This window comes from Tarenaya hassleriana, unplaced genomic scaffold, assembly GCF_000463585.1.
Source record: "Tarenaya hassleriana unplaced genomic scaffold, ASM46358v1 Cleome163, whole genome shotgun sequence".
NCBI classification, from domain to species: domain Eukaryota; kingdom Viridiplantae; phylum Streptophyta; class Magnoliopsida; order Brassicales; family Cleomaceae; genus Tarenaya; species Tarenaya hassleriana.
Window position 1 is genome coordinate 122,467 of NW_010965051.1, and position 22,751 is coordinate 145,217.

Sequence of the window (22,751 nt, forward strand, 5' to 3'; positions counted from 1 at the left end):
AATCTCCTCCGGCGGCTGGAGAGCCTCCACGGTCTTCGCCCCATCCTCATCTGCGGCGAAGGCTTTCTCGATCGTTATGGCCGACGATTCCGCCGGCTTGGCATCCTCGGGCGCCGGTTTCTCTTCCTTCTTAGTCTCGATGGTCACCTGAGCGGCCGATTTCTCCGCCGGCTTGGTCTCCACCGGAGCCGCCGGTTTCTCCGCCGGCTTAGTCTCGGTGGTCACCTGAGCCGCCGGTTTCTCCACCGGCGCCGGAGTCGCCGTTTTCTCTTCCTTCTTAGTCTCGGTGATCACCTGAGCCACCGGTTTCTCCTCCTTCTTGGTCTCGGTGGCCGCTGGAGATGCCGGTTTATCCTTCTTTGTCTCAGCCGGCGCTGGATCCGCCGGTTTCTCATCCTTCGTCTCGGTGATCGCTGGAGCTACAGGTTTCTCCGCCGGCTTGGTCTCCACCGGCGCCGGTGTTTCCGATTTGTCGGCCTTCTTCGCCTCGGCGATCGCTGGAACAGCCGGTTTCTCCTCGGGCTTGGTGCCAGTCACCGCCGATGTTTCTTCCTTCTTTTCTTTCTTCTCTTCTATCACTTCCATCTTTTCTTCTTCTTTGGTCTCTTCCTCTGTTTTCTTCTCCTCAACTTTGTCTTCCTCCTTCACCGGAGCCGGCGGTGGAGTAGTGAATTCCCGCTTGTTGAGAGCCTCCCTTACAAGCTCCTTGAATTCCTCAAGCGCCTTCCTCTGAGATTCCGGGAGCTCCGACGCCACGTAGCTCTCCTCCTTGAATGAATCCGACTGAACGATTCGCTTCTCCGCTTCCCCCGCAGCGATTCCTTCCTCCTCAGGTTTCTCAGATTCCTCCACCGGCGCCTCCTTCTCCTGTGCAGACTCTGGAGCCGGCACTGCCACCTCCTTCTCCGCGACCGGAGCAGGCGCCGGAACCTCCTGGGTCACCGGAGCTTCTTCCTTCAGCGGCACCGGCTTTGGAGGCGGTGTCGGAGATGGGCCAGGACCGCCCTGCTCGACGGACGCGGCTGTGACTGCAGGTTTCTGGGTCTCCTCCTGAGCCATGTAGGATGCGTGGACGATCAGAGAGAGGAGGGGGGGGGAGAGGGAATGATGAGAGAGAGGCGAGGGGGGGGGAGAGCTTATAAAAGGGAAGGAAGAGAAAATGGAGGAGATGTAGAAAAGAGCTGTTAGAGACAGCTCATTCCACTCCCTGAGAGTTGGGTCCCTCTCTCTCTCTCTCCGCCGTCTTTTCTCTTCTTGAACCCATCACCAAATGAACAGTTTGATTCTTTATTTTAATCCTATAACCTTCCTTATTTTCCTCCAAATATATATATTCAAATCTTTACATTTAAATATCTAGTGGAAATAAAAGATACAAATCCTTTCTTTAAATATATTTAATTAAAACATATTGTATATAGAAATCTTTACACTTAAATATCAATTGGAAATCAAAGATACAAATCGTAACGTTAAATATATTTAATTAAAACGTATTCATAAAAGTAAAAGTATGTACTACCTTTTCCCCCAAGCCAAAAAAAATTAATGCTATCTTGATTAAAATGACGGTCTATTTTCCCTATATAATTCCTCTTTTAGATTCATACTCGATAAATATGGGATTGAAAACACTGGAATCTTGTACGAGACATTCTAACAAGATATATAACCAAGTTTGGTATTTTTATATAGAAATTAAAAAAATACGTAGTCGTTGATTTTGGATCTCATCAACCCTTTCAATCTGTTTTTCAGACGGTTAAAAATAATCACTTATACCTCGGTTAACTTACATATAGATTTTAAAAGGTTAGGAGTTTATTTTTCAATTTCTTTCTATGTAAATATTTTCGTTTAAACAATTTATAATCTAATCAAATAAATTAATAAATATATTTAATATCTAACCTGATATATTTATAATGTAATCTTAAAATCATTATAGATAAAAAATACAACTCTTCAAAAGAAATACGATGCATAAAAGAAAAAATATTTAAAACTAAATATTATTCTCGAATCAAATACAGACAAATAATAAATTATAATTAATCAATTCAATTCAAGTGTAAATAAATACCATATTAAAATCTAAAGTACCATCTTAATATTTGACATCATTTTCATCCTCAATTATGCAACCATAGACTGGTTTGGATTGGTTTAGATGAGATCACCGCAGATATCAAATGGGTTAACTTTAAACATGAAGCAATTCGACCCAAATCAAACCAAATTTAAGAGGCAAAACCAACTCGGTTCCTTTGAGACCATGTTAGAACAATATGGATACAAGGAATAAAGGATGACGTTAATTAATTTCTCTACATGTATCCAACATTATCCAATTTTAAATAGACTTTTTTTTATCAGTTTATTCAAGTTGAATATTTATACAATATATATATATATATATAGCGAATTACATGTAGAATTATTGCTTTGCTTAGTTTTATGAAAACGAAATTGCGAGATCTTGTACTTATTCTTAAAACGCAATCACAGATTACATGGCAACGACTAATTGGGACAAACAAAACATGGCGACTTGTTTGCTATATACGCCCTCGCATTGACTCTTTCAAATACGTGCGTATACATATAATAAACATCGCAGTGTACGTATTTGATCGTGATAGTTTTTGTTTTTTTGGCACGTCCACATGATGTTTGCAAGCTTGTATATTTTAGATTACGACACTATTTATTATTGTCTAGCGACGATTAATTTAATATATTTTTACCATGTGTAGAACTCAAATTTCATGTATAATACTTGTTATTTTGCGCGAGTAATTTAGCATCCACACATGTATATATATACACACACATCATTTTATGTTTTTTAGAGAAAAGAAAACATAAATTTACAGCATTGAAAGATATTCATTTTGTATAATACAGTTGGCACATCCGACCCGACTATAACACCTTTGAAGACTGCTTTGCACGTAAAAAAAAAGTGCATGATATATCCGAAGAACCCTAATTGGCTATCGTTGTACAATTCTAGAAACTATGTATTCGTTGATATCGGAATAGATTGCGAAATCAAACAATAATAATAATAGGGATATTCCGATAGGTTAGAGCTGTCAATGTACGATTTAAAATATAGTTTAAAGAAGACTTTATAATAATAATAATTACAATGACAATGAGGATCGATTCATGTAGGACCATAGCATGGAACCTCAACGTTACAATTCCTTGTGAGTTGCCACGTGGTGGACTGCTAATTCACATAAAACATAAACCATGGGCGTGACCATATATTGCATTCAACAAATTAGTTTTTTTTTACACGAAGGAATGCGATGAATCCGTTTCTTATGTAACATAATCCTTCTAAAAAAAGTGATTTTTCCTTTGAAACCATTAGTTAATTGTTCCATAAAATAAATAATAAAAATTAAAAAGGTTCGTTAACAAATAAGTTGCTTTTGTCAAAAGCAAAGCAGGCGAAGGTGTTGGTTGGATCCACATCATCGCTGGTGCCGTCTTATAATGACACACATATATTCGATTTGCTACTTTCCCCCCTTTTTTATTATATGAAACGCGTTCCAATTTAATATCTGTCATAGCAAATGATTGATCGCCAGATTATACAAATAAACGAGGCATGCTTCTTCATATTGGTTAATTTGAACAGTTCCATTATTTTTAGTATATTTAATTAGAAATCTATACAAATACACTTGGCATATTCTAATACAATGCGTGTTCATGTTCCCATGATCTGTATAAACGGCTATCATTTTATTATGATCATAGAATGTTACATATGATAGTGAGAGGTTGATTTTTTCCAATTCCATGCTACATAAATGAGCATGATGACTTCACAATGTATTTGATGAGATGTGCTCAATTAAAAAATAAATAATTTTTAGTAGACTTAACCAGGACGCACACATTAAGAAACATCCTTAAAAAACATGCCTTCGTAGTGGCTAATTGGCAATGTTTAGATAAATGTACCGTTCTAGGGAATTCGGGACCAAAAGTCTTGTTGGTGGTACGAATAATATAATTACCTTCGAATCAATAAAAATGATTCCATCCTAGTGTTTGTTTATTTACAATATGGTGATCTCGTATTGAAACAAACCACTCGCCGTTTTCACATCATTTGATGAGACAACCTGCCGTTTTTCTATTGAGAACGGCACAAAGCTGAATATTCCTCGTAGGCTTCGTTCTCTCTCTCTCTCTCCAAGGAAAGAAAAGTCAGTAACATTATCTATTGCGGGATTTGGTAAAGTTGAAAAGTTGAGTACATAACTTCACATCAGGAAACTCTCACCCACCACTCGCATTTGTGAAAATCTAAGTTAATATCATTCCCCCGGTGTTGGATTTCAACATATAATTTAATTCATTCATCTTCATGGGATCGATTTCAAGCTTAAGGATAAGATTTGATTTTCAAAAACAAGAATAATCTCTCATCTTAATATATATATATATATATTACCAAGACTAGATTTTGCATGTCACAATCTTAAGATAAGTCACCGTAACGATGACATGCTATAGATTTGAATGAAAAATTAATCGGAAAATACCATTTGATAATCACATGTGGCGAAGATATGCTATAGCTTTAATTTTGTTTGGGTTTAGGGAATAATCTATCGAATCGATTTAGTAAACGAAGCCGGTTAAAAAAAGGAGGAAACCAAAAGGTAGTAGGGCATCCAAGGCAAATAGGAATACTACAAATGAGTCCACCAAATGGGACTGTCGGCCCAACTGTATGATAAAAGCCCAATTCATAAGTCCCGACAATCCGAGCGGTACATGTCCTGAAAAAAATAAACAGAGAAACTCCCATACCACACTTTTATTTAAAAGAATTGAATTTGGAAGATTTATCAATTATTTTTTGGAACATGTGCCATGTGGATATCAATTTTGTCTTCCCCATTGGCCTGGAATTCAGATATACACTTTTTTTTACCAGATAGAATAATAAAATCCGAAAATCTAAACAAACAAAACCGACATTAAGATCATGAATGTTGATAGTTTTATTTTGAGTTTTTGGTTTTAATTTTTAGTTTCTATAATATTTATAAATCTAAAAATAAAATAAAATTATTTCATTAAAATAGTTTTCCAAATTTACAAAATTTTGCTGATCGGTTTTTTTTGGTTTGTAAATTTTAAAAATTTCCAAAACATCTTCCAATCCAACCGGAAGGCTAATACTCCACTGGATTAGGAGTTGAGACGTTTGAAAAAACTTACCTTTTTACTGGTAAAGAGCACGTGAGTGATCCATTGATAAACCCTGGCCACAACTCTCGATCAGTAATATGGTCGGCGTAGTTGCAATAACTTTGATATTTTCCCTGGTAGCAGCCACCGGTAATGGCGATCTCCCGCGCTGACGATGAGGCCGGGATTCCTCTTCTTCCTGACACCGTCGACGGCTCCCTCGACTTCAGAGGCAAGCCCGCCGTCAGAATCTCCTCCGGCGGCTGGAGAGCCGCTGGATTCGTCATCGGTTAGTCCCTCCCCTCCAAGCTTGACCACATTTTTCCCGCTAATTTCGATATTCTTCTCATGATTGCTTTGTTTTTGTCGCCGGTAGGCGTGGAAGTGGCGGAGCGGTTCGCCTACTACGGGATATCGTCGAATCTGATCATGTACTTGACCGGGCCGTTGGGGCAGTCGACGGCGGCTGCGGCGGCCAACGTCAACGCCTGGTCCGGGACAGCGTCGCTGCTGCCGCTGCTTGGGGGGTTTGTCGCCGACTCGTTTCTAGGTCGTTTCCGCACAATCCTCGCCTCCTCTGCACTTTATATCTTGGTATTATCTTCTTGGTCTAATACTTACATCATTTTAGATTCATTATGGAATTCATGACTTCGATTTTGCAGTTGATACTTGCTGCATATCCTATATTGTTCGTAATTAGAAACCATGGACTTCCCCTGTCCTGTTCGACTCTAATCTTTGAATCCAAGTTCATTTTTTTAGTACATTTCAAAGCCTACAGAGCCTGCGAGTCGGAACTCGGTTTATGGTTTATTATCTGTCTCTGAATCTGTATTTTCTAGTGTGTTTTTTCCTGACACTTACTCGATCCGTTGAACTTATAGATTTGATGGGTTTATTTTGATTTGATGTACGGCAGGGACTTGGTTTACTGACTTTGTCTGCCATGATTCCTTCTGACTGCAAAGTTGCCAATCTGCTCTCCTCATGCTCCGCCCAATTCCAAGTAATTCTTTTCTTTGGTGCTCTATACCTGGTAGCTCTCGCCCAAGGCGGCCACAAGCCTTGTGTTCAGGCTTTTGGAGCTGATCAGTTTGACGGGCAGGACCCAGAAGAGTGCAAAGCCAAGAGTTCCTTCTTTAATTGGTGGTACTTTGGCATGTGTACTGGCACCTTGGTAACTCTCTGGGTCTTGAATTACATCCAAGACAACCTCAGCTGGGCCCTTGGCTTCGGAATTCCTTGTATAGCGATGGTAGTTGCTTTGATTATTTTCTTGCTTGGAACTAGGACATATCGCTTCTGTACTGGAGGTGAAGAGCGAAACCCTTTTGCAAGAATTGGCAAGGTTTTTTTAGCAGCTGCAAAGAATTGGCGGATGCCAGCTTCAGCTGTAGCTGATGCAGAAGAAACCCTTGGTCTCTTGCCTCACAAAAGTTCACAGCAGTTCAGGTAAGAGCTCCACTTTATCCTTCGAAGTTTTCCCATTTGAGACAAGCATCACAATACCATCGTGGTTCCTGCAACATTGCAGTTTCTTAAACAAGGCGATGGTCGCACCAATAGATTCGTGTACTATGGCAGAAGTTGAAGAAGCTAAAGCGGTTCTCAGGCTTGCTCCAATCTGGGTAACTTGCTTGGTATATGCTGTTGTCTTTGCACAGTCCCCGACGTTCTTCACTAAGCAAGGAGCCACCATGGACAGATCATTCCTACCAGGATTCAAGATCCCCGCGGCGACCCTCCAGTCCTTCATCAGCCTAGCCATAGTGATCTTCATCCCCATCTATGATCGCATACTCATCCCGGTGGCAAGATCAATGACCCATAAACCAGCCGGAATCACAATGCTTCAGAGCATAGGCACGGGTATATTCCTGTCCCTTGTTGCTATGGTTATAGCCGCATTAGTGGAGATGAAAAGGCTGAAAACCGCAGAGGATTATGGGCTTGTTGATTTGGCAAACGCCACAATCCCAATGAGCGTGTGGTGGCTGATTCCTCAGTACGTCCTCTTTGGTATCTCGGATGTGTTTGCAATGGTGGGTCTGCAAGAGTTCTTCTATGACCAAGTACCGAGCGAGCTCAGAAGCGTGGGGCTGTCTCTGTACCTTAGCATATTCGGCATCGGGAATTTTCTCAGCAGTTTCATGATCTCAGTCATCGAGAAAGCCACGAGCCAATCCGGGGGAGTGAGCTGGTTTGCAAACGATCTAAACAAGGGCCATCTCGATTACTTTTATTGGTTACTAGCAGGTCTCAGCTTCATCGGCTTGGCTTCGTATTCGTATTTCGCAAAGTCGTACATGTACAGCAGCCCAAACACTTCGTAAACCTCTCAGCTCTCTTCCAGAGTTCAGACGGCTGTAGTTATACATATTGTATGCAATGATATGAGAGTGATGGTGTTATTGGTTCAGTGGATTGCGTAGACCTATACGTATACAGATGTGTATATACGTATATGACTTGGTAATTGGTTCTCTCTTATTTTGCCCATCTCTTCTCGTCGAATGCGTGAGTGGTTTTGTAAGCTTTGTCTGATTTGGGCTTTGATTGGGCTTTCATAACCCCATTTTCAAGCATCTAAACCGGAGCCCATTGTTTGGCTATCATTCTCATATATTTTTTTTCCTCTTTCTGAATTTGGGATTTGATAATGGTTTGGTTTACCATATATTTCTCCAACCTCATTATACCATTTTTGTTTAAAACATTTACGTCTTATTTTCTATATATACATCAACGTGTTTTGTGGTTGAAAATATATTTGGATGGGGGATTAATATATTTGTTGTTTTTTTCCGCAGAAAACATCCATATAAGATTTTTTTCCAAGAAAGTCCCAGTTTATTGGATATTAATTTATGTTGTGGTCAGAGTTTACATATTTGATATGATTTGATTTTGGCTTGACAAATTAAGATTGTGATTTATTTATATAATAATTTTTTCACTTTGGTTGGGCCCACGGAAATCTCTTCCCATCCCATGGAGTTTGCTTCGACTACGTTGCCCTAAGGGAGTTGACTTCAAGTCACCACTCCTTATCTCTGACTTTGGTTGAATGTGTTCACACTTGTAATCCTGAATTTGGATTGTTTTTGGCATAAAATCAAATTAAGGGGCCAAACATTTCAGCAATCATATATTGGATATTTCAACTGGTGTTAAATTATGCATGGATCATAGTCTTGATTACAAGTATGAATTCAAATACAGAGTTCACCAGGCCAAGTGCTGCATCACCCCACATGACATATAAACATAATTTATTGATAAAAAAAAAATAGACATACTTGTCATCGAATCGAGGCAGGGTGCCCTCTTGTTTTCATTTTATCATAAAATTATTTTATAATTGTTGACCGTATGTAGTAGGACAAATATTTAATATCTGAAAACAATAAAATATGATTTTAATGAATATCAGAAGTCGAAGGATGCAATGCACAGATCAGTCTCAGGGTTTGCTGCCAAAGAGGACCGGTGAAGTTTCTTTAATTTTCGGGAGCAGACAAAGTAGACTTTTGGGTATACGAATCCAAGGGTTTATTAGGAGAAAATACGAAACAGACCACATGCCATTGCTGCTAATTTGGACACAATATTATTCCATCTGTCATGACGTTCCTCCATATTTCCTAAAAGTGTCTTTCACTTAAACTTTTGTTTTATGCAAGTCTTAAACTTAATCTTTACTACAACAATTCGCACACACTTGGACTCTCTCTCTCCAATCAACCATCGGAAAATGGAAATTTCCGGCGCCGACGTTGCATCTCCCGCCGACACCGTCGCTGAAACAGTCGACTTCCAAGGGAAGCCCGCCGTCAGATCCTCCACCGGCGGGCATTAAGATGGAAAATCAAAAAAAAAAAAGGGTACATTAAGATGGTATAAAAAATTTAATATAGAAATGAGTATCGTGTTTAAATTATATATATTTTTTAAATTTATTTATTTTCACTGAAAAATAACATATTTTGTAGTAATTTTACACAATTACGGTTATCTCTATGCATTGGAGTGAATTTACATAAAGATTTACACACACGAGAACCATACCACATATAGAGAGAGAAGCACTTGTGTGTGTGTGTGTGTGTGTGTAAATAATTTATGTAAAATAATTGCAAGAACCTACATAGCACATGTAGCTCCATGTTAAAAAGATCTAAGATTTAGTCCACATATATATGAGGTAACAATAAATCAAATCTCATTAATTTCCAAAGATTACCCAACGTATATTTTATAATTTTATATAATAAAGTTAATATAGAAAGGAGCATAATGGAAGGGAAGCACGTTATTTTTGTTCATATATGGTTTTTAAATATGTATATTTGAAATTATTAAATTAAAGTGTAAGACCAAGAACATGTTAGCAATTTGTCTCTTTGGATTAATATTTAAAAAATAGCGCAGATGTCACAGTTTTGGATATTTTCAGTTTTTCAAAATATGAAATATGTGACGCGAGGGTGACTATTTCGATTTCGATTTCAATTATAAAAAAGTTATAACCATTTAATTTTTTTTATAAATTTCGTTTCGTTTCGTTTCGGTTCGGATTTAACTTTTCTAATAAAAAAAAATTTTGTAAAAAAAATATCGTTTTTTTTTATAATTTTTTATTTGTTTTGATTCAGTTCGTTTTTTATGGGCTGGGCCTAAAGCCAATATTATGAGGCCCATTAACTAAAACGACGTCGTTTTGTCTCCCAACCAAAACCCTAATACTCCTCTTTTAACTCGTCACTGTTAAAAGGCTTCCGTTCGTCCTTGTCGTAGATGCATCTCTCTGGTAATTCGTCTCCTCTCTTTTTTTTTTTTTCTGAGTTTTTTTTTTAAACACCAGTTTCCGTCACTTGTCCTTTTTTTTTTAATAAGATGATATGGTTGGTTGATAAGTTGGAATCAAATGATGAGATTGGATCAATTATTCTCACGACGGTCGTCTGAGACAAATCATGTGATGCATCGAATCCAATGTTCTCTGATGATATTTTCTTCCTCAATTTTTTTTTTTATTTACCCTCTTCATGACCTTCTGTAATTCCTCCTTGCAGATCAAATCGGGTTTCGGTTTAAGTTTGGTTCCATTATTTTCGATTTTGAATTTTTTATTTGAACAAAAAATGATTTTTATTCGTTCTTCATATTTTATTTGGATTTGGTTTCGGCTTTGTTTGAGTTAATTTCTGATTATCTAGTTGTTTAGGTTATAAATCTTTTATATGTATTATGGGCAAATATTACAATAAAAGTAAGAATTATTTGGAGGTAAAAAACCTTGTGCGGACAGAACATCGAAACGAGATGCGACGACAAAAGGAAAAGAAAGGGTGGAACACGAGGACTTCCCAGGAGGTCATCCATCCTAGTACTACTCTCGCCCAAGCACGCTTCATTGCGGAGTTCTGATGGGATCCGGTGCATTAGTGCTGGTATGATCGCACTGGTCGACTCTTGCGTTCACTACGTTTCATCTATTTTCACCCGCTAGTTCGTTCACGGCCTTTCGCCATTCTTGACCCCGCAAAATATAGCCGCGAAATCTAAGTTCTCCGGTTTTTTTTCAACGGTTTGGTTCTCGTACCATTTCCGACTAGAACAAACAACAACAGAACAAACCCATGCCGAACAAACAACAACAGAACAAACCCATGCCGAACAAACAACAACAGAACAAACCCATGCCGAACAAACAAGACAACGGTTATCTTTATCAAACAAGACAACGGTTATCGTCTCCGTTAACCCGAAACGAGGTGTGAAAAATAAAAAACATCAATCAAATATTACAATAAAAGTAAGAATTATTTGGAGGTAAAAAACCCTGTGCGGACAGAACATCGAAACGAGATGCGACGACAAAAGGAAAAGAAAGGGTGCAACACGAGGACTTCCCAGGAGGTCATCCATCCTAGTACTACTCTCGCCCAAGCACGCTTCATTGCGGAGTTCTGATGGGATCCGGTGCATTAGTGCTGGTATGATCGCACTCGTCGACTCTTGCGTTCACTACGTTTCATCTATTTTCACCCGCTAGTCCGTTCACGGCCTTTCGCCATTCTTGACCCCGCAAAATATAGCCGCAAAATCTAAGTTCTCCGGTTTTTTTTCAACGGTTTGGTTCTCGTACCATTTCCACCTAGAACAAACAACAACAGAACAAACCCATGCAGAACAAACGAACATCGGTGGAACGAGATCCGGTGGAAAAAATGGCGCAACACGTGCAACCGGGTATTGCATTAGAATTTATCAAACAAGACAACGGTTATCATCTCCGTTAACCCGAAACGAGGTGTGAAAAATAAAAAACATCAATCAAATATTACAATAAAAATAAGAATTATTTGGAGGTAAAAAACCATGTGCGGACAGAATATCGAAACGAGATGCGACGACAAAACGAAAAGAAAGGGTGCAACACGAGGACTTCCCAGGAGGTCATCCATCCTAGTACTACTCTCGCCCAAGCACGCTTCACTGCGGAGTTCTGATGGGATCCGGTGCATTAGTGCGGTATGATCGCACTGGTCGACTCTTGCGTTCACTACGTTTCATCTATTTTCACCCGCTAGTCCGTTCACGGCCTTTCGCCATTCTTGACCCCGCAAAATATAACCGCGAAATCCGAGTTCTCCGGTTTTTTCTCAACGGTTTGGTTCTCGTACCATTTCCACCTAGAACAAACAACAACAGAACAAACCCATGCAGAACAAACGAACATCGGTGGAACGAGATCCGGTGGAAAAAATGGCGCAACACGTGCAACCGGGTATTGCATTAGAATTTATACAACAAGACAAGGGTTATCGTCTCCGTTAACCCGAAACGAGGTGGGAAAAATAAAAAACATCAATCAAATATTACAATAAAAATAAGAATTATTTGGAGGTAAAAAACCCTGTGCGGACAGAACATCGAAACGAGATGCGACGACAAAACGAAAAGAAAGGGTGCAACACGAGGACTTCCCAGGAGGTCATCCATCCTAGTACTACTCTCGCCCAAGCACGCTTCACTGCGGAGTTCTGATCGGATCCGGTGCATTAGTGCTGGTATGATCGCACTCGTCGACTCTTGCGTTCACTACGTTTCATCTATTTTCACCCGCTAGTCCGTTCACGGCCTTTCGCCATTCTTGACCCCGCAAAATATAGCCGCGAAATCCGAGTTCTCCGGTTTTTTTCTCAACGGTTTGGTTCTCATAATGCCTACAAATGCATGTGATCTCCGTATAAATCCTATAAAAACGCCCTGGAGATGTAGAGAGAAATATGAGTTATCAAACCTAGAACTGGTCACGAAGCAGAGAGAAAAACAACTGGGCGTGTCGGAAGTGTTTACGGTGGTGGGTCTTCAAGAGTTCTTCTACGACCAAGTGCCGAGCGAGCTCAGAAGCGTGGGTCTGTCTCTCTACTTGAGCGTTCTGGGCATCGGAGATGTTCTGAGTAGCCTTATGGTTTCTGCCATTGGGGAGGCCACTTCCCAAAGCAGCCAGACGAGCTGGTTTGCGAATAACCTGAACAAGGGTCATCTCGACTACTTCTATTGGTTACTTGCCAGCATCAACTCCTTCGGTCTGGTTTCCTTCTTGCATTTTGCCAAGTCTTATGTCTACAAAACACCAAACTCGTTGTGAATTTAACCGCTGCTATCTGCTTTTCTCATTGTGACCCGATGTATGATTCATACAGAAAGAACTGTACCTCCGTCTGATCCGCAGTTTGAATATGTATTGGCTCGAGTGCTCTGTTTTTTGGCAGAGCAAAACAGAGACACTTTTGTTCAGGTGAGGAAGACATGTTTGTTTTTTTTTTTATAGAAAATCTGTTTTGATTGGATGGCTTGACCAAAGGAAAACATCAAAACAAACTGAGATGAAGATATGTCCGAGCTGTCACTCGGTGGCCGTCTTTCACGATGACGTCAGCCTCCGGCTCCGTCAGCGCCCACACCGCCCGTGCTAAAAACGTGCTCAATATCAGACATACCCTCACTCTGGTTTCACGTCGATTAATCTTCCCGACGTTTTTTTTTCTACGTGTTGCTGATTGACACGTCATGCCACGTGGTACTCTCTGCGTCAACCACGCATCCACTATCTTTCGCATCGTAGTTTAAGGGTGATAAATGATGGGCCCTCGCAAACAGCCCATTAAGGCCCAAATGATAACTAACCTAGAAATAGAAAGAGAGAATAAAAGCATAAATAAATACTTTTAATGTTACGGGTAAAGGAGGATGTATCGATAGGGAAATGGGAATATGCTTCGAAGTGGAAGCAGAAAGGGAAATGCTCATGCGCTCTGTGCCTTCTCTTTTTCTCTGCAATCAAACCCATTCATCTTTCTTAAAGAGACAAGGAAACAAAAACATGGAATACCACATTTGATATTGTGGATCTCATTCCACAACCTAACAAGAGCCATATATCTAAACTGATGTCGTCTTCTTCTACGTTAAATTAAAAAAAATAATAAAAAAAATTCTCACCTGATGAGGAGCTTGCAAGTGGGTCACAAATTAAATGACACGTAAAGATGTGCACTTGTTCAATTATATATATTAGTAAGGTGCATTACCTTGGATCTATACATGACAAATTAAGGCTGCAGTGTGTGTGTGTGTGTATATACACTGTCAAAAGAGAGGGGGAGAAAAAGCGATGAAGAGGGAGGCATGTGATATTATATTACACGTGGCCTGGCTTCGACAAGAGAACAAAAGGCAAATACAATTCACCTTGTATCCACAACACACATGCATGCGTGTGTATGTAAACATTCGTATTTATTTTTTAACAGTGATCTACCGTGTCTATATATTGGCAATTGGTATTTCATCATCACCTACCGCATATGTAATCACGTCTGCATTTTTTGTGTGTATATATACAAACACGACATATATAGAATATCATATCTAATATCTATCGATCGCATTTTTGAAATCTGTAACATGAACAGCATGTGGATATCTGACAAAAAAAAAGAACCAATGGCATGGCATCGTAGATATTTTCTCAAGGCAATATAAAACGATCCATTTTCCATCGTCCTTGTATAAAATCTCAGTTACCAAAACGAGGTCACAAGAATCAAGTCATGACCAAGGAAGTTACTGAGAGACTAGAGATAGATTAACAGGCCTCTCTCTCTCTCGCCGCTGCTTCCAAAAGCAGCAAATGCTGAGTCGTAGAACGGAAACATGTCTTAGAGGTCACATGTTTTTCAATTCCAAGAGAGGACATTTGCTTTTAATGTGTTCCTACCAAACCAATACTTAATGCTGTACGGACTGTTGTTTCTCGGAGATTCCATTATATTTATCACAGCAAGGTCACGCGGGATTTACTATATTTTTTTTTAAATAAAAATTAAGTATATATGGTTTCAGTTGTTTGTTAACGACCGGTTTTAGAGCCTGTTCAATTTTTATTTTGTATTGCGTTGATACATTTATTATGGGCATTGACCACTCTTATAGCTTTAAAAAGGAGAAAAAAAAAGAGAGGGCAGAAAAGGGATCCCCAATAAAAATACAATGAACCTTAGCTACTAAGGAGCGGATTGTTGACTTCAAAGCAAACTTCCAAATCAGAAAAACAACGATAAATTGAATAAATATTTATATCAGGAAATAAATAATAATTAAATGTGCGGATAAAAATCTACAGTTTTCGTGAACGTGAGTGATCCATCTCTCTCGCACATTTCTCTTCTCCCCATGGAAACCCCATTGAACGACAAAAACAAAATATTGTCCTCACAAACTAAAATGTTAGTGCGACAATTAGAGAATATATGAGAGAATGCATGAACTAACGAATTTTTGCACCACCAACTCCAAATAATATGTGTCGGAACAACTTCTGTGTGATAATGTAAAATATCCCTTTGCATTTGGTGTATGTATTACATCCAGCCTATATATATATGCGTATCATAGCATTATGTTTGAGACAGAAAAAAAAAACGTGTATACGCTTGTACACGTATGTAAGTCTTGAAACATACTAATGGTGATGTTGTGGTTGCCATTTTAATCCTTCATTTTCATATAATTTCTTCGGTGGGGGAAAAGACACAAGTTGCTTATTTTATAGGGAAATATTATATTTTATTATAAGAAATCCTTTGGCTTATCATGATCGATGGCATTAGCATTAGCATTAGCAAACAAAACACAAGTGCCTGCCTCCTCGACAAGGATGGTACATCGCTTATGGTCCTACACCTCACTCACCTAATATTCTTTATTTTTACATTCTATTTTTATCTGTTTAATGGAACAAAAAGTTACAGTTGCCCATGATTCATTACACCTTTATTGTTTTCATTTTATTGAAATTTATGAATTTTGTGCTGTCGTGTAGCTTCGTCCGGTATATACGTAAGAATCTGGCGTTAGGACATGATGCCTTTACTTAAATCGAAATTCATTTGGAGAATCTAATAAATTAACAACTTGCCGTATAAATTATTTGCCGAAATAACCTATCCTCACTACAATCATGTCTGTTAATTTTAACTGTCCTTTACAACAGAAAAGGTAAATTATAATTTTAAATGATTGTGATAAAGAAAAAAAAAGTCCAAAATGGACTAATGACGTCTTCCTCTTGCCTTCTCTCTCTCCCCCAAAGGTTTTTCTCCTGTTTGAATTTGAAACACATCATAAGTTCCTGTTATTACATCAAAATAATAATGAGAGAGAGAAACGATAGTCTCATTTCCTCTGTTTCGGGTTCCATCGTTCATCTCTCTTCATAATTGCAGCCATCTTCTTCACCCGAATTCTCTCTCCACCGCTCTGATTTCTCTCCTCCCGACACAGGAGATGAGCAAACTGGTGGTGGAAGTAGTGGACGCGAGCGATCTGAAGCCCAAAGACGGACAAGGATCCGCCAGTCCATTCGCCGAAGTCGATTTTGACGACCAGCGTCAGAGGACGCAGACGCGGCACAAGGATCTCAACCCTCAGTGGCACGAGAAGCTTGTCTTCCATGTCCCCGACCCCACCGCTCTTGAGCTTGCAAGTGGGCCACAAATTAAATGACACGTAAAGATGTGCACTTGTTCAATTATATATATTAGTAAGGTGCATTACCTTGGATCTATACATGACAAATTAAGGCTGCAGTGTGTGTGTGTGTGTATATACACTGTCAAAAGAGAGGGGGAGAAAAAGCGATGAAGAGGGAGGCATGTGATATTATATTACACGTGGCCTGGCTTCGACAAGAGAACAAAAGGCAAATACAATTCACCTTGTATCCACAACACACATGCATGCGTGTGTATGTAAACATTCGTATTTATTTTTTAACAGTGATCTACCGTGTCTATATATTGGCAATTGGTATTTCATCATCACCTACCGCATATGTAATCACGTCTGCATTTTTTGTGTGTATATATACAAACACGACATATATAGAATATCATATCTAATATCTATCGATCGCATTTTTGAAATCTGTAACATGAACAGCATGTGGATATCTGACAAAAAAAAAGAACCAATGGCATGGCATCGTAGATATTTTCTCAAGGCAATATAAAACGATCCATTTTCCATCGTCCTTGTATAAAATCTCAGTTACCAAAACGAGGTCACAAGAATCAAGTCATGACCAAGGAAGTTACTGAGAGACTAGAGATAGATTAACAGGCCTCTCTCTCTCTCGCCGCTGCTTCCAAAAGCAGCAAATGCTCAAGTTCCTCGGCCGTGTCAGGATATCCGGCGTGTCTGTTCCCTTGTCTGAATCCGAGGCCACCGTCCAGAGATACCCGCTCGACAAACGCGGCCTTTTCTCCCACATCAAAGGCGATATCGCCCTCAGAATCTATGCTCTGCCTCTCGACGACTCCAATTTTGCTCCGCCCACGCCCCAGGAGGAACCGGCCGAGGTGACGAAGAACTATGAAAGTTATGAAACCCCGTTTGTGGAAATCGATGGAAACGCTAAAGCCGAAGAAGTTCACACGGAGAAGAAGCCGAAAAAGAAGGAAAAGGAAGCGAGGACGTTCCACTCCATCGGCACGGCCGCGGCGGCTCCTCCTCCGGCGATTCCGCCAACGGAGTTCAGGGCGGATTTCATGCGGGCGCCGGGCCCTCCGCCGACGGCCGTAATGCAGATGCCAGTCCCGAGACAGAACCCGGATTTCCAACTAGTGGAGACGAGCCCTCCTCTGGCGGCGAGAATGAGACAAGCGAACTACTTCCGAAGCGGAGACAAGACAGCGAGCACGTACGACCTGGTCGAGCAGATGCATTACCTCTACGTGAACGTTGTGAAAGCCCGAGACCTTCCCGTGATGGATGTCTCCGGCAGTCTCGACCCTTACGTGGAAGTGAAGCTCGGCAACTACAAAGGAGTGACTAAACACTTGGAGAAGAACCAGAATCCTGTCTGGAAACAGATTTTCGCTTTCACCAAAGACAGATTACAATCAAATCTGCTTGAGATCACCTTGAAAGACAAGGACGTTTTGACAAAAGACGATTTCGTGGGAAGAGTCCTCATCGATCTCTCGGAAGTTCCTCTTAGGGTTCCTCCCGACAGTCCTCTGGCTCCACAGTGGTACAAGCTCGAGGACAAGAAAGGCATGAAGACCAACAAAGGGGAGATAATGTTGGCTGTATGGATGGGGACACAGGCCGATGAGTCTTTTCCCGAGGCTTGGCACTCGGACGCTCATCGAGTGAGCCACTCGAACCTCGCCAATACAAGGTCTCAGGTTTACTTCTCGCCCAAGCTGTATTACCTGAGGGTGCACATAATAGAGGCTCAGGATCTCGTGCCGTCTGAAAAGGGCCGAGCACCAGATGCAGTGGTCAAGGTGCAGGCGGGCAATCAGATGAGAGCCACGAGGACTGCTCAGATGCGGACAGTGAATCCACAGTGGCACGATGAACTCATGTTTGTTGTGTCTGAACCGTTTGAGGACATGATTGTCATCTCGGTGGACGATAGAGTCGGTCCAGGGAAAGATGAGATACTCGGGAGGGTGTTCATACCCGTTAGAGATGTCACGGTGAGGCACGAGACAAGCAAAATGCCAGAGCCACGGTGGTTGAATCTTCAGAAACCGTCTCTAGCGATGGAGGAAGAGACTGAGAAGAAAAAGGAGAAATTCTCCAGCAAGATCCTCGTAAGGCTCTGTTTAGAAGCAGGGTACCACGTTCTTGATGAATCCACACACTTCAGCAGCGATCTTCAGCCATCTTCAAAGCATCTAAGGAAGCCAAGTATCGGAATTTTGGAGCTCGGTATTCTCAGCGCTAGGAACTTGATGCCGATGAAAGGCAAAGAAGGGACGTCAACCGACGCATACTGCGTGGCCAAATATGGCAACAAATGGGTGAGGACGAGGACTCTTCTCGACTCACTAGCTCCCAGATGGAATGAGCAGTACACATGGGAGGTCTTTGACCCATGTACTGTCATAACAATTGGCGTCTTCGACAATGCTCACATCAATGGTGGTGGTGATGTCAGAGACCAAAGGATCGGGAAGGTGAGAGTCCGGCTGTCTACTTTGGAAACCGACAGGGTCTACACACATTTCTACCCATTGCTGGTCCTTACACCGTCTGGTCTAAAAAAGAATGGAGAGCTTCAGTTGGCTCTGAGGTTCACCTGCACGGCATGGGTGAACATGGTGGCACAGTACAGAAAACCATTGTTGCCGAAGATGCATTACGTTCAACCAATACCCGTCAGGCACATCGACTCGTTGAGGCACCAGGCAATGCAGATAGTTGCATCGAGGCTGGCAAGGGCCGAGCCACCTCTGAGGCGTGAGGTCGTGGAGTACATGCTTGACGTCGACTACCATATGTTCAGTCTCAGGAGAAGCAAAGCCAATTTCACCAGGATTATGTCGCTAGTCTCATCTGTCACTCTGGTCTGCAAGTGGTTCAACGATATCTGCACATGGAGAAACCCGATCACGACGTGTCTGGTTCACGTCCTGTTCTTGATCCTGGTCTGTTATCCAGAACTAATCTTGCCTACGATCTTCCTCTACCTCTTTGTGATTGGAATGTGGAATTATCGGCTCAGGCCGAGACACCCTCCTCACATGGATGCACGTCTGTCCCAAGCCGACCACGCTCATCCAGACGAGTTAGATGAGGAGTTTGACACATTCCCAACCGGTAAACCCTCGGATGTTGTCAGATATAGGTATGACAGGCTGAGGAGCGTAGCGGGGAGGGTCCAGACAGTGGTGGGAGACCTCGCAACGCAGGGGGAGAGAGCTCAGGCGCTGCTGAGTTGGAGAGACCCGAGAGGCACAGCTATATTCATAGTCTTCTCGCTGATCTGGGCGGTGTTTATTTATGTCACACCGTTCCAGGTGATAGCAATCCTGGTGGGGTTGTACATGCTGCGTCATCCAAGGTTCAGGAGCAAGATGCCTTCAGTACCAGTCAATTTCTTCAAGAGATTACCAGCCAAGTCAGATATGCTGCTGTAAGGAAAAAAGAGTGAAATTCATCTCAGTAAATAAAACGTCACTGTAATTGATTGTAGTGTATCAGAGAGGAGATTTGTAGAGGGAAAAAGAGTGAAATCCATACACTGCAGCGCCAGTGGTGGGGGCTGATGCCTCACACCCACTTGTTCACAGTGAAATAAATAACAAGGCCCATTCTTTTTCAGCACGAATCTGTTGGTCCCAAAAGGAAAACCCTAGATCCCATATTAATCAGCAAGACAACTAAATCCCAATGGGGGCCCGCTCCCACTCAGCAAGTTGTTGCCTTTCCAAGCAACTAAATCCCAATAGGTGCTTACCAAGTGAACTCCATCCGTTGCTGTATCATAAACTGCACATTGCAAAAACAAAAAGAAAATGTGAAAACCAATGATACACCACTTCCCAAATCTAAAGAGGATATAAGTTAACAAGTGTTTAAGCATACCTGGGCGTGGGTAAAACTGAGAAATATGAACTTTGAGAGCACTTGTATTCCTTCCCTTGATCAGAGCAACTGTTTGCGCAAAATGCCTGGCATCGGGAAAACGTTGGAAATGGAATCTCTGGCCCAGCCAAACTATGCCAACAAGCAACATAATTCGCATCATAATGCAATCAAATTTCTCAGAGCCAATAAAAGCATTCCAGGCAAGTTTTCAAGGTATTTCCTATGATAAAGGCAAACTAGACCATAGACAACGTGTCTGACTTTGACAGTGAATCATACATGAAGAAATGCAATCAAAGGTAGCACAGGTTTCGGGTTTGTCCAGCACTAACTAGGAAAGCCACATATTATATCAGGTAGCAATATTTGCATTCCTTCCTGGCACAAGTTCTGTTAAGGTTCTTGAATCCGGCCACTGTGTATCCTTGCTCATGGCCTGCAACAACATATAACATGAACATGGCCATATGAAAAGATCAGCATAGGGCAGTTCAAGAAGATTCTGCGCTCCCCATCAAGACAGCATCACTGCCAGATTGTCATTCTGTTAAGGTTCTTGAATCCGGCCACTGTGTAATCCTTGCTCATGGCCTGCATCACTGCTCTTACCTCTTGATATCAAAGTGGCCATGGCAGACTGAACAGCTGCGATAATTACAACAGGTCACATACATTGCTATCACAACATGTTCAAGCGAGCAAAAGAACTCTCGTCCACAGAGCCAAAGATCAAGCAAACGTTTAAGCTTACGCGTTAATGAGCCACAGGTCAGCCTCCTCTGGGATCTCCGTTAATCCATGGCCGAATGCTGTGAGCTGACCAGCCATATACTCACGAGTCACTATCACTCTGAACATCAACCGTAAAACATGACAAGATTCATGATGGTTGTCAAATAAGGTACAACTAAGTGCATAATCTAACTAAAGGAAATCAATATCTTAAGCACCGAAGGGATAACATGAAATCAAGCCCTGATGAGACAACTTAGCGTCAATCACGACTCAGGCCTAAGAGCTAACAAGAAAGAACATGAAAAACTCAAGAACCAACTTGCCTAGTTATGGGAGCATCCGACTGTCTTCATATATATCGTCTGCGAAACCCAACCGAAACCACCAAAAAGAAAAGTTTAAATACACAGGAAACATCATGGATATGGTGAAAGAACGAGAGGAGGACCCGAGTACCAGGGAACTTGGAAGAAAGAGCCGGCGAGTCATTATGATCCAGAGAAAGCACCAGCTTCACCTTGGTTGGGGATGTGTAATCTTCAAACGTCTGGGTTCATTCCAACCGCCTTCAAAGGTAATCGAAAACCTGGAGGAGCACCGCCGCCCAACAAAATCCTCCATTCCCGTCTTCTCTCACCGCACGGCGGCTGAAACGAGGAGGCCAGAGAGGGGTTTTTCACGGTGAGAACTTTTCCGGAGCCGTTTCCGGATGTGTTTAAATGTTCTAAAACAGGCTCAATTGTAGTTCGTTAGGCCCATTAAGAAGTACCAAAGATTTGCTCGGGTCGGGTCAAATTCATAATTGACCCAATGGAACAAGTGGGTCCTTAAGAGGGCCCAATGGGCCAATTCACAGATATTTCTTTGTACTATATATCTATCTATGGATTGACATTTGCATTTATCATACATAATAATTATGTACATTTATGTCAGTAAACGAATTTTCAATTATAGTTTTTCTAATTAAGACTTAAATATGAGAAGGAAGGTTGCATATTTTTAAAAAAGGAAGTGCTGCAAATTTGATGGTAGAGAATTAGTATCTGTAACGGCTACTACTTTATTTATTTTGACTCGAAATTCATTACTTGGCTAATTTGCTTCGGACGCACATAGACGAAAGATTATACTTATCAATCATTTCTACCAAATACTCCTTCCGTTGAAAATATTAGGCCTTTTTCTTTTATCAATCTAAACTTTATTATAATATTGGCAATTAATATTATTCATTTATTCAAACATTAGTCAATGATAAACTATTTTAGGGATTGGCCAATGCAATTAATATTGTTCTTCGGCATCATTATCATATAAAAATTTTAGAACTATACTGCAATCAGAAGACGAAGGTTTTCACTCTTAACATAATATAATTAATGTTAGAGAAATTTAATATTTAAATCTTAAATCAAATTGCATTATCTGTAAATGCAAATATTGATTTAAAGAATCCAAAGTGTCTGTTTATTTATACCCCGTTCATTGGATCCACGTCACTAATTACACTCTCGCCTCGTTGACTCCGAGAGTTTAATTTGGTGAGCTCACGATTAACGAATACGCATTAAAAAAAACATTTTGTTTCTGTTGGTTAGATGCAAATAATTTACACGTACTACCATCAAATATTATTAAAAAAAAGATATTTATTTATTCGTCAAAATAATTTACACGTACTACCATCAAATACACGTGCTGTATACACACACACACACACACATATATATATATATATATAGAGGCATATGTGTATGTATATACGCATAAGCGTATAAGTACTATACTTTCCATTACCTAGGCAGGCCGTCAGAAAATCAAAA

General features: G+C 40.7%; 3 protein-coding genes across 3 annotated transcripts in view; 2 read left to right on the forward strand and 1 right to left on the reverse strand.

Annotated features, from left to right (window-relative positions):
- LOC104809762 (patellin-2-like) overlaps positions 1-1,114 on the reverse strand; it is a 3,269-nt gene extending 2,155 nt beyond the window's left edge. Inside the window, exon 1 of the mRNA XM_010535839.2 lies at positions 25-1,114. Within this exon, the coding sequence (XP_010534141.1) occupies positions 25-1,059 (1,035 nt within the window). The 5' untranslated portion in view covers positions 1,060-1,114. The remainder of the gene's footprint in view (positions 1-24) is intronic.
- A 4,196-nt stretch (positions 1,115-5,310) lies between these two features.
- Positions 5,311-7,731, forward strand: LOC104809731 (protein NRT1/ PTR FAMILY 5.10). Its single transcript, XM_010535797.1, has 4 exons — positions 5,311-5,518; positions 5,606-5,823; positions 6,152-6,684; positions 6,767-7,731. Exons 1-4 carry the CDS (start codon positions 5,383-5,385, stop codon positions 7,563-7,565), a joined length of 1,686 nt encoding a protein of 561 aa, XP_010534099.1. The 5' UTR covers positions 5,311-5,382; the 3' UTR covers positions 7,566-7,731.
- Positions 7,732-15,760: 8,029 nt separating this feature from the next.
- On the forward strand, positions 15,761-19,930 carry LOC104809763 (FT-interacting protein 1-like). The gene is made up of 2 exons (XM_010535840.2): positions 15,761-16,291; positions 16,927-19,930. Exons 1-2 carry the CDS (start codon positions 16,093-16,095, stop codon positions 19,737-19,739), a joined length of 3,012 nt encoding a protein of 1,003 aa, XP_010534142.1. The 5' UTR covers positions 15,761-16,092; the 3' UTR covers positions 19,740-19,930.
- The last annotated feature ends 2,821 nt before the right edge of the window (positions 19,931-22,751 follow it).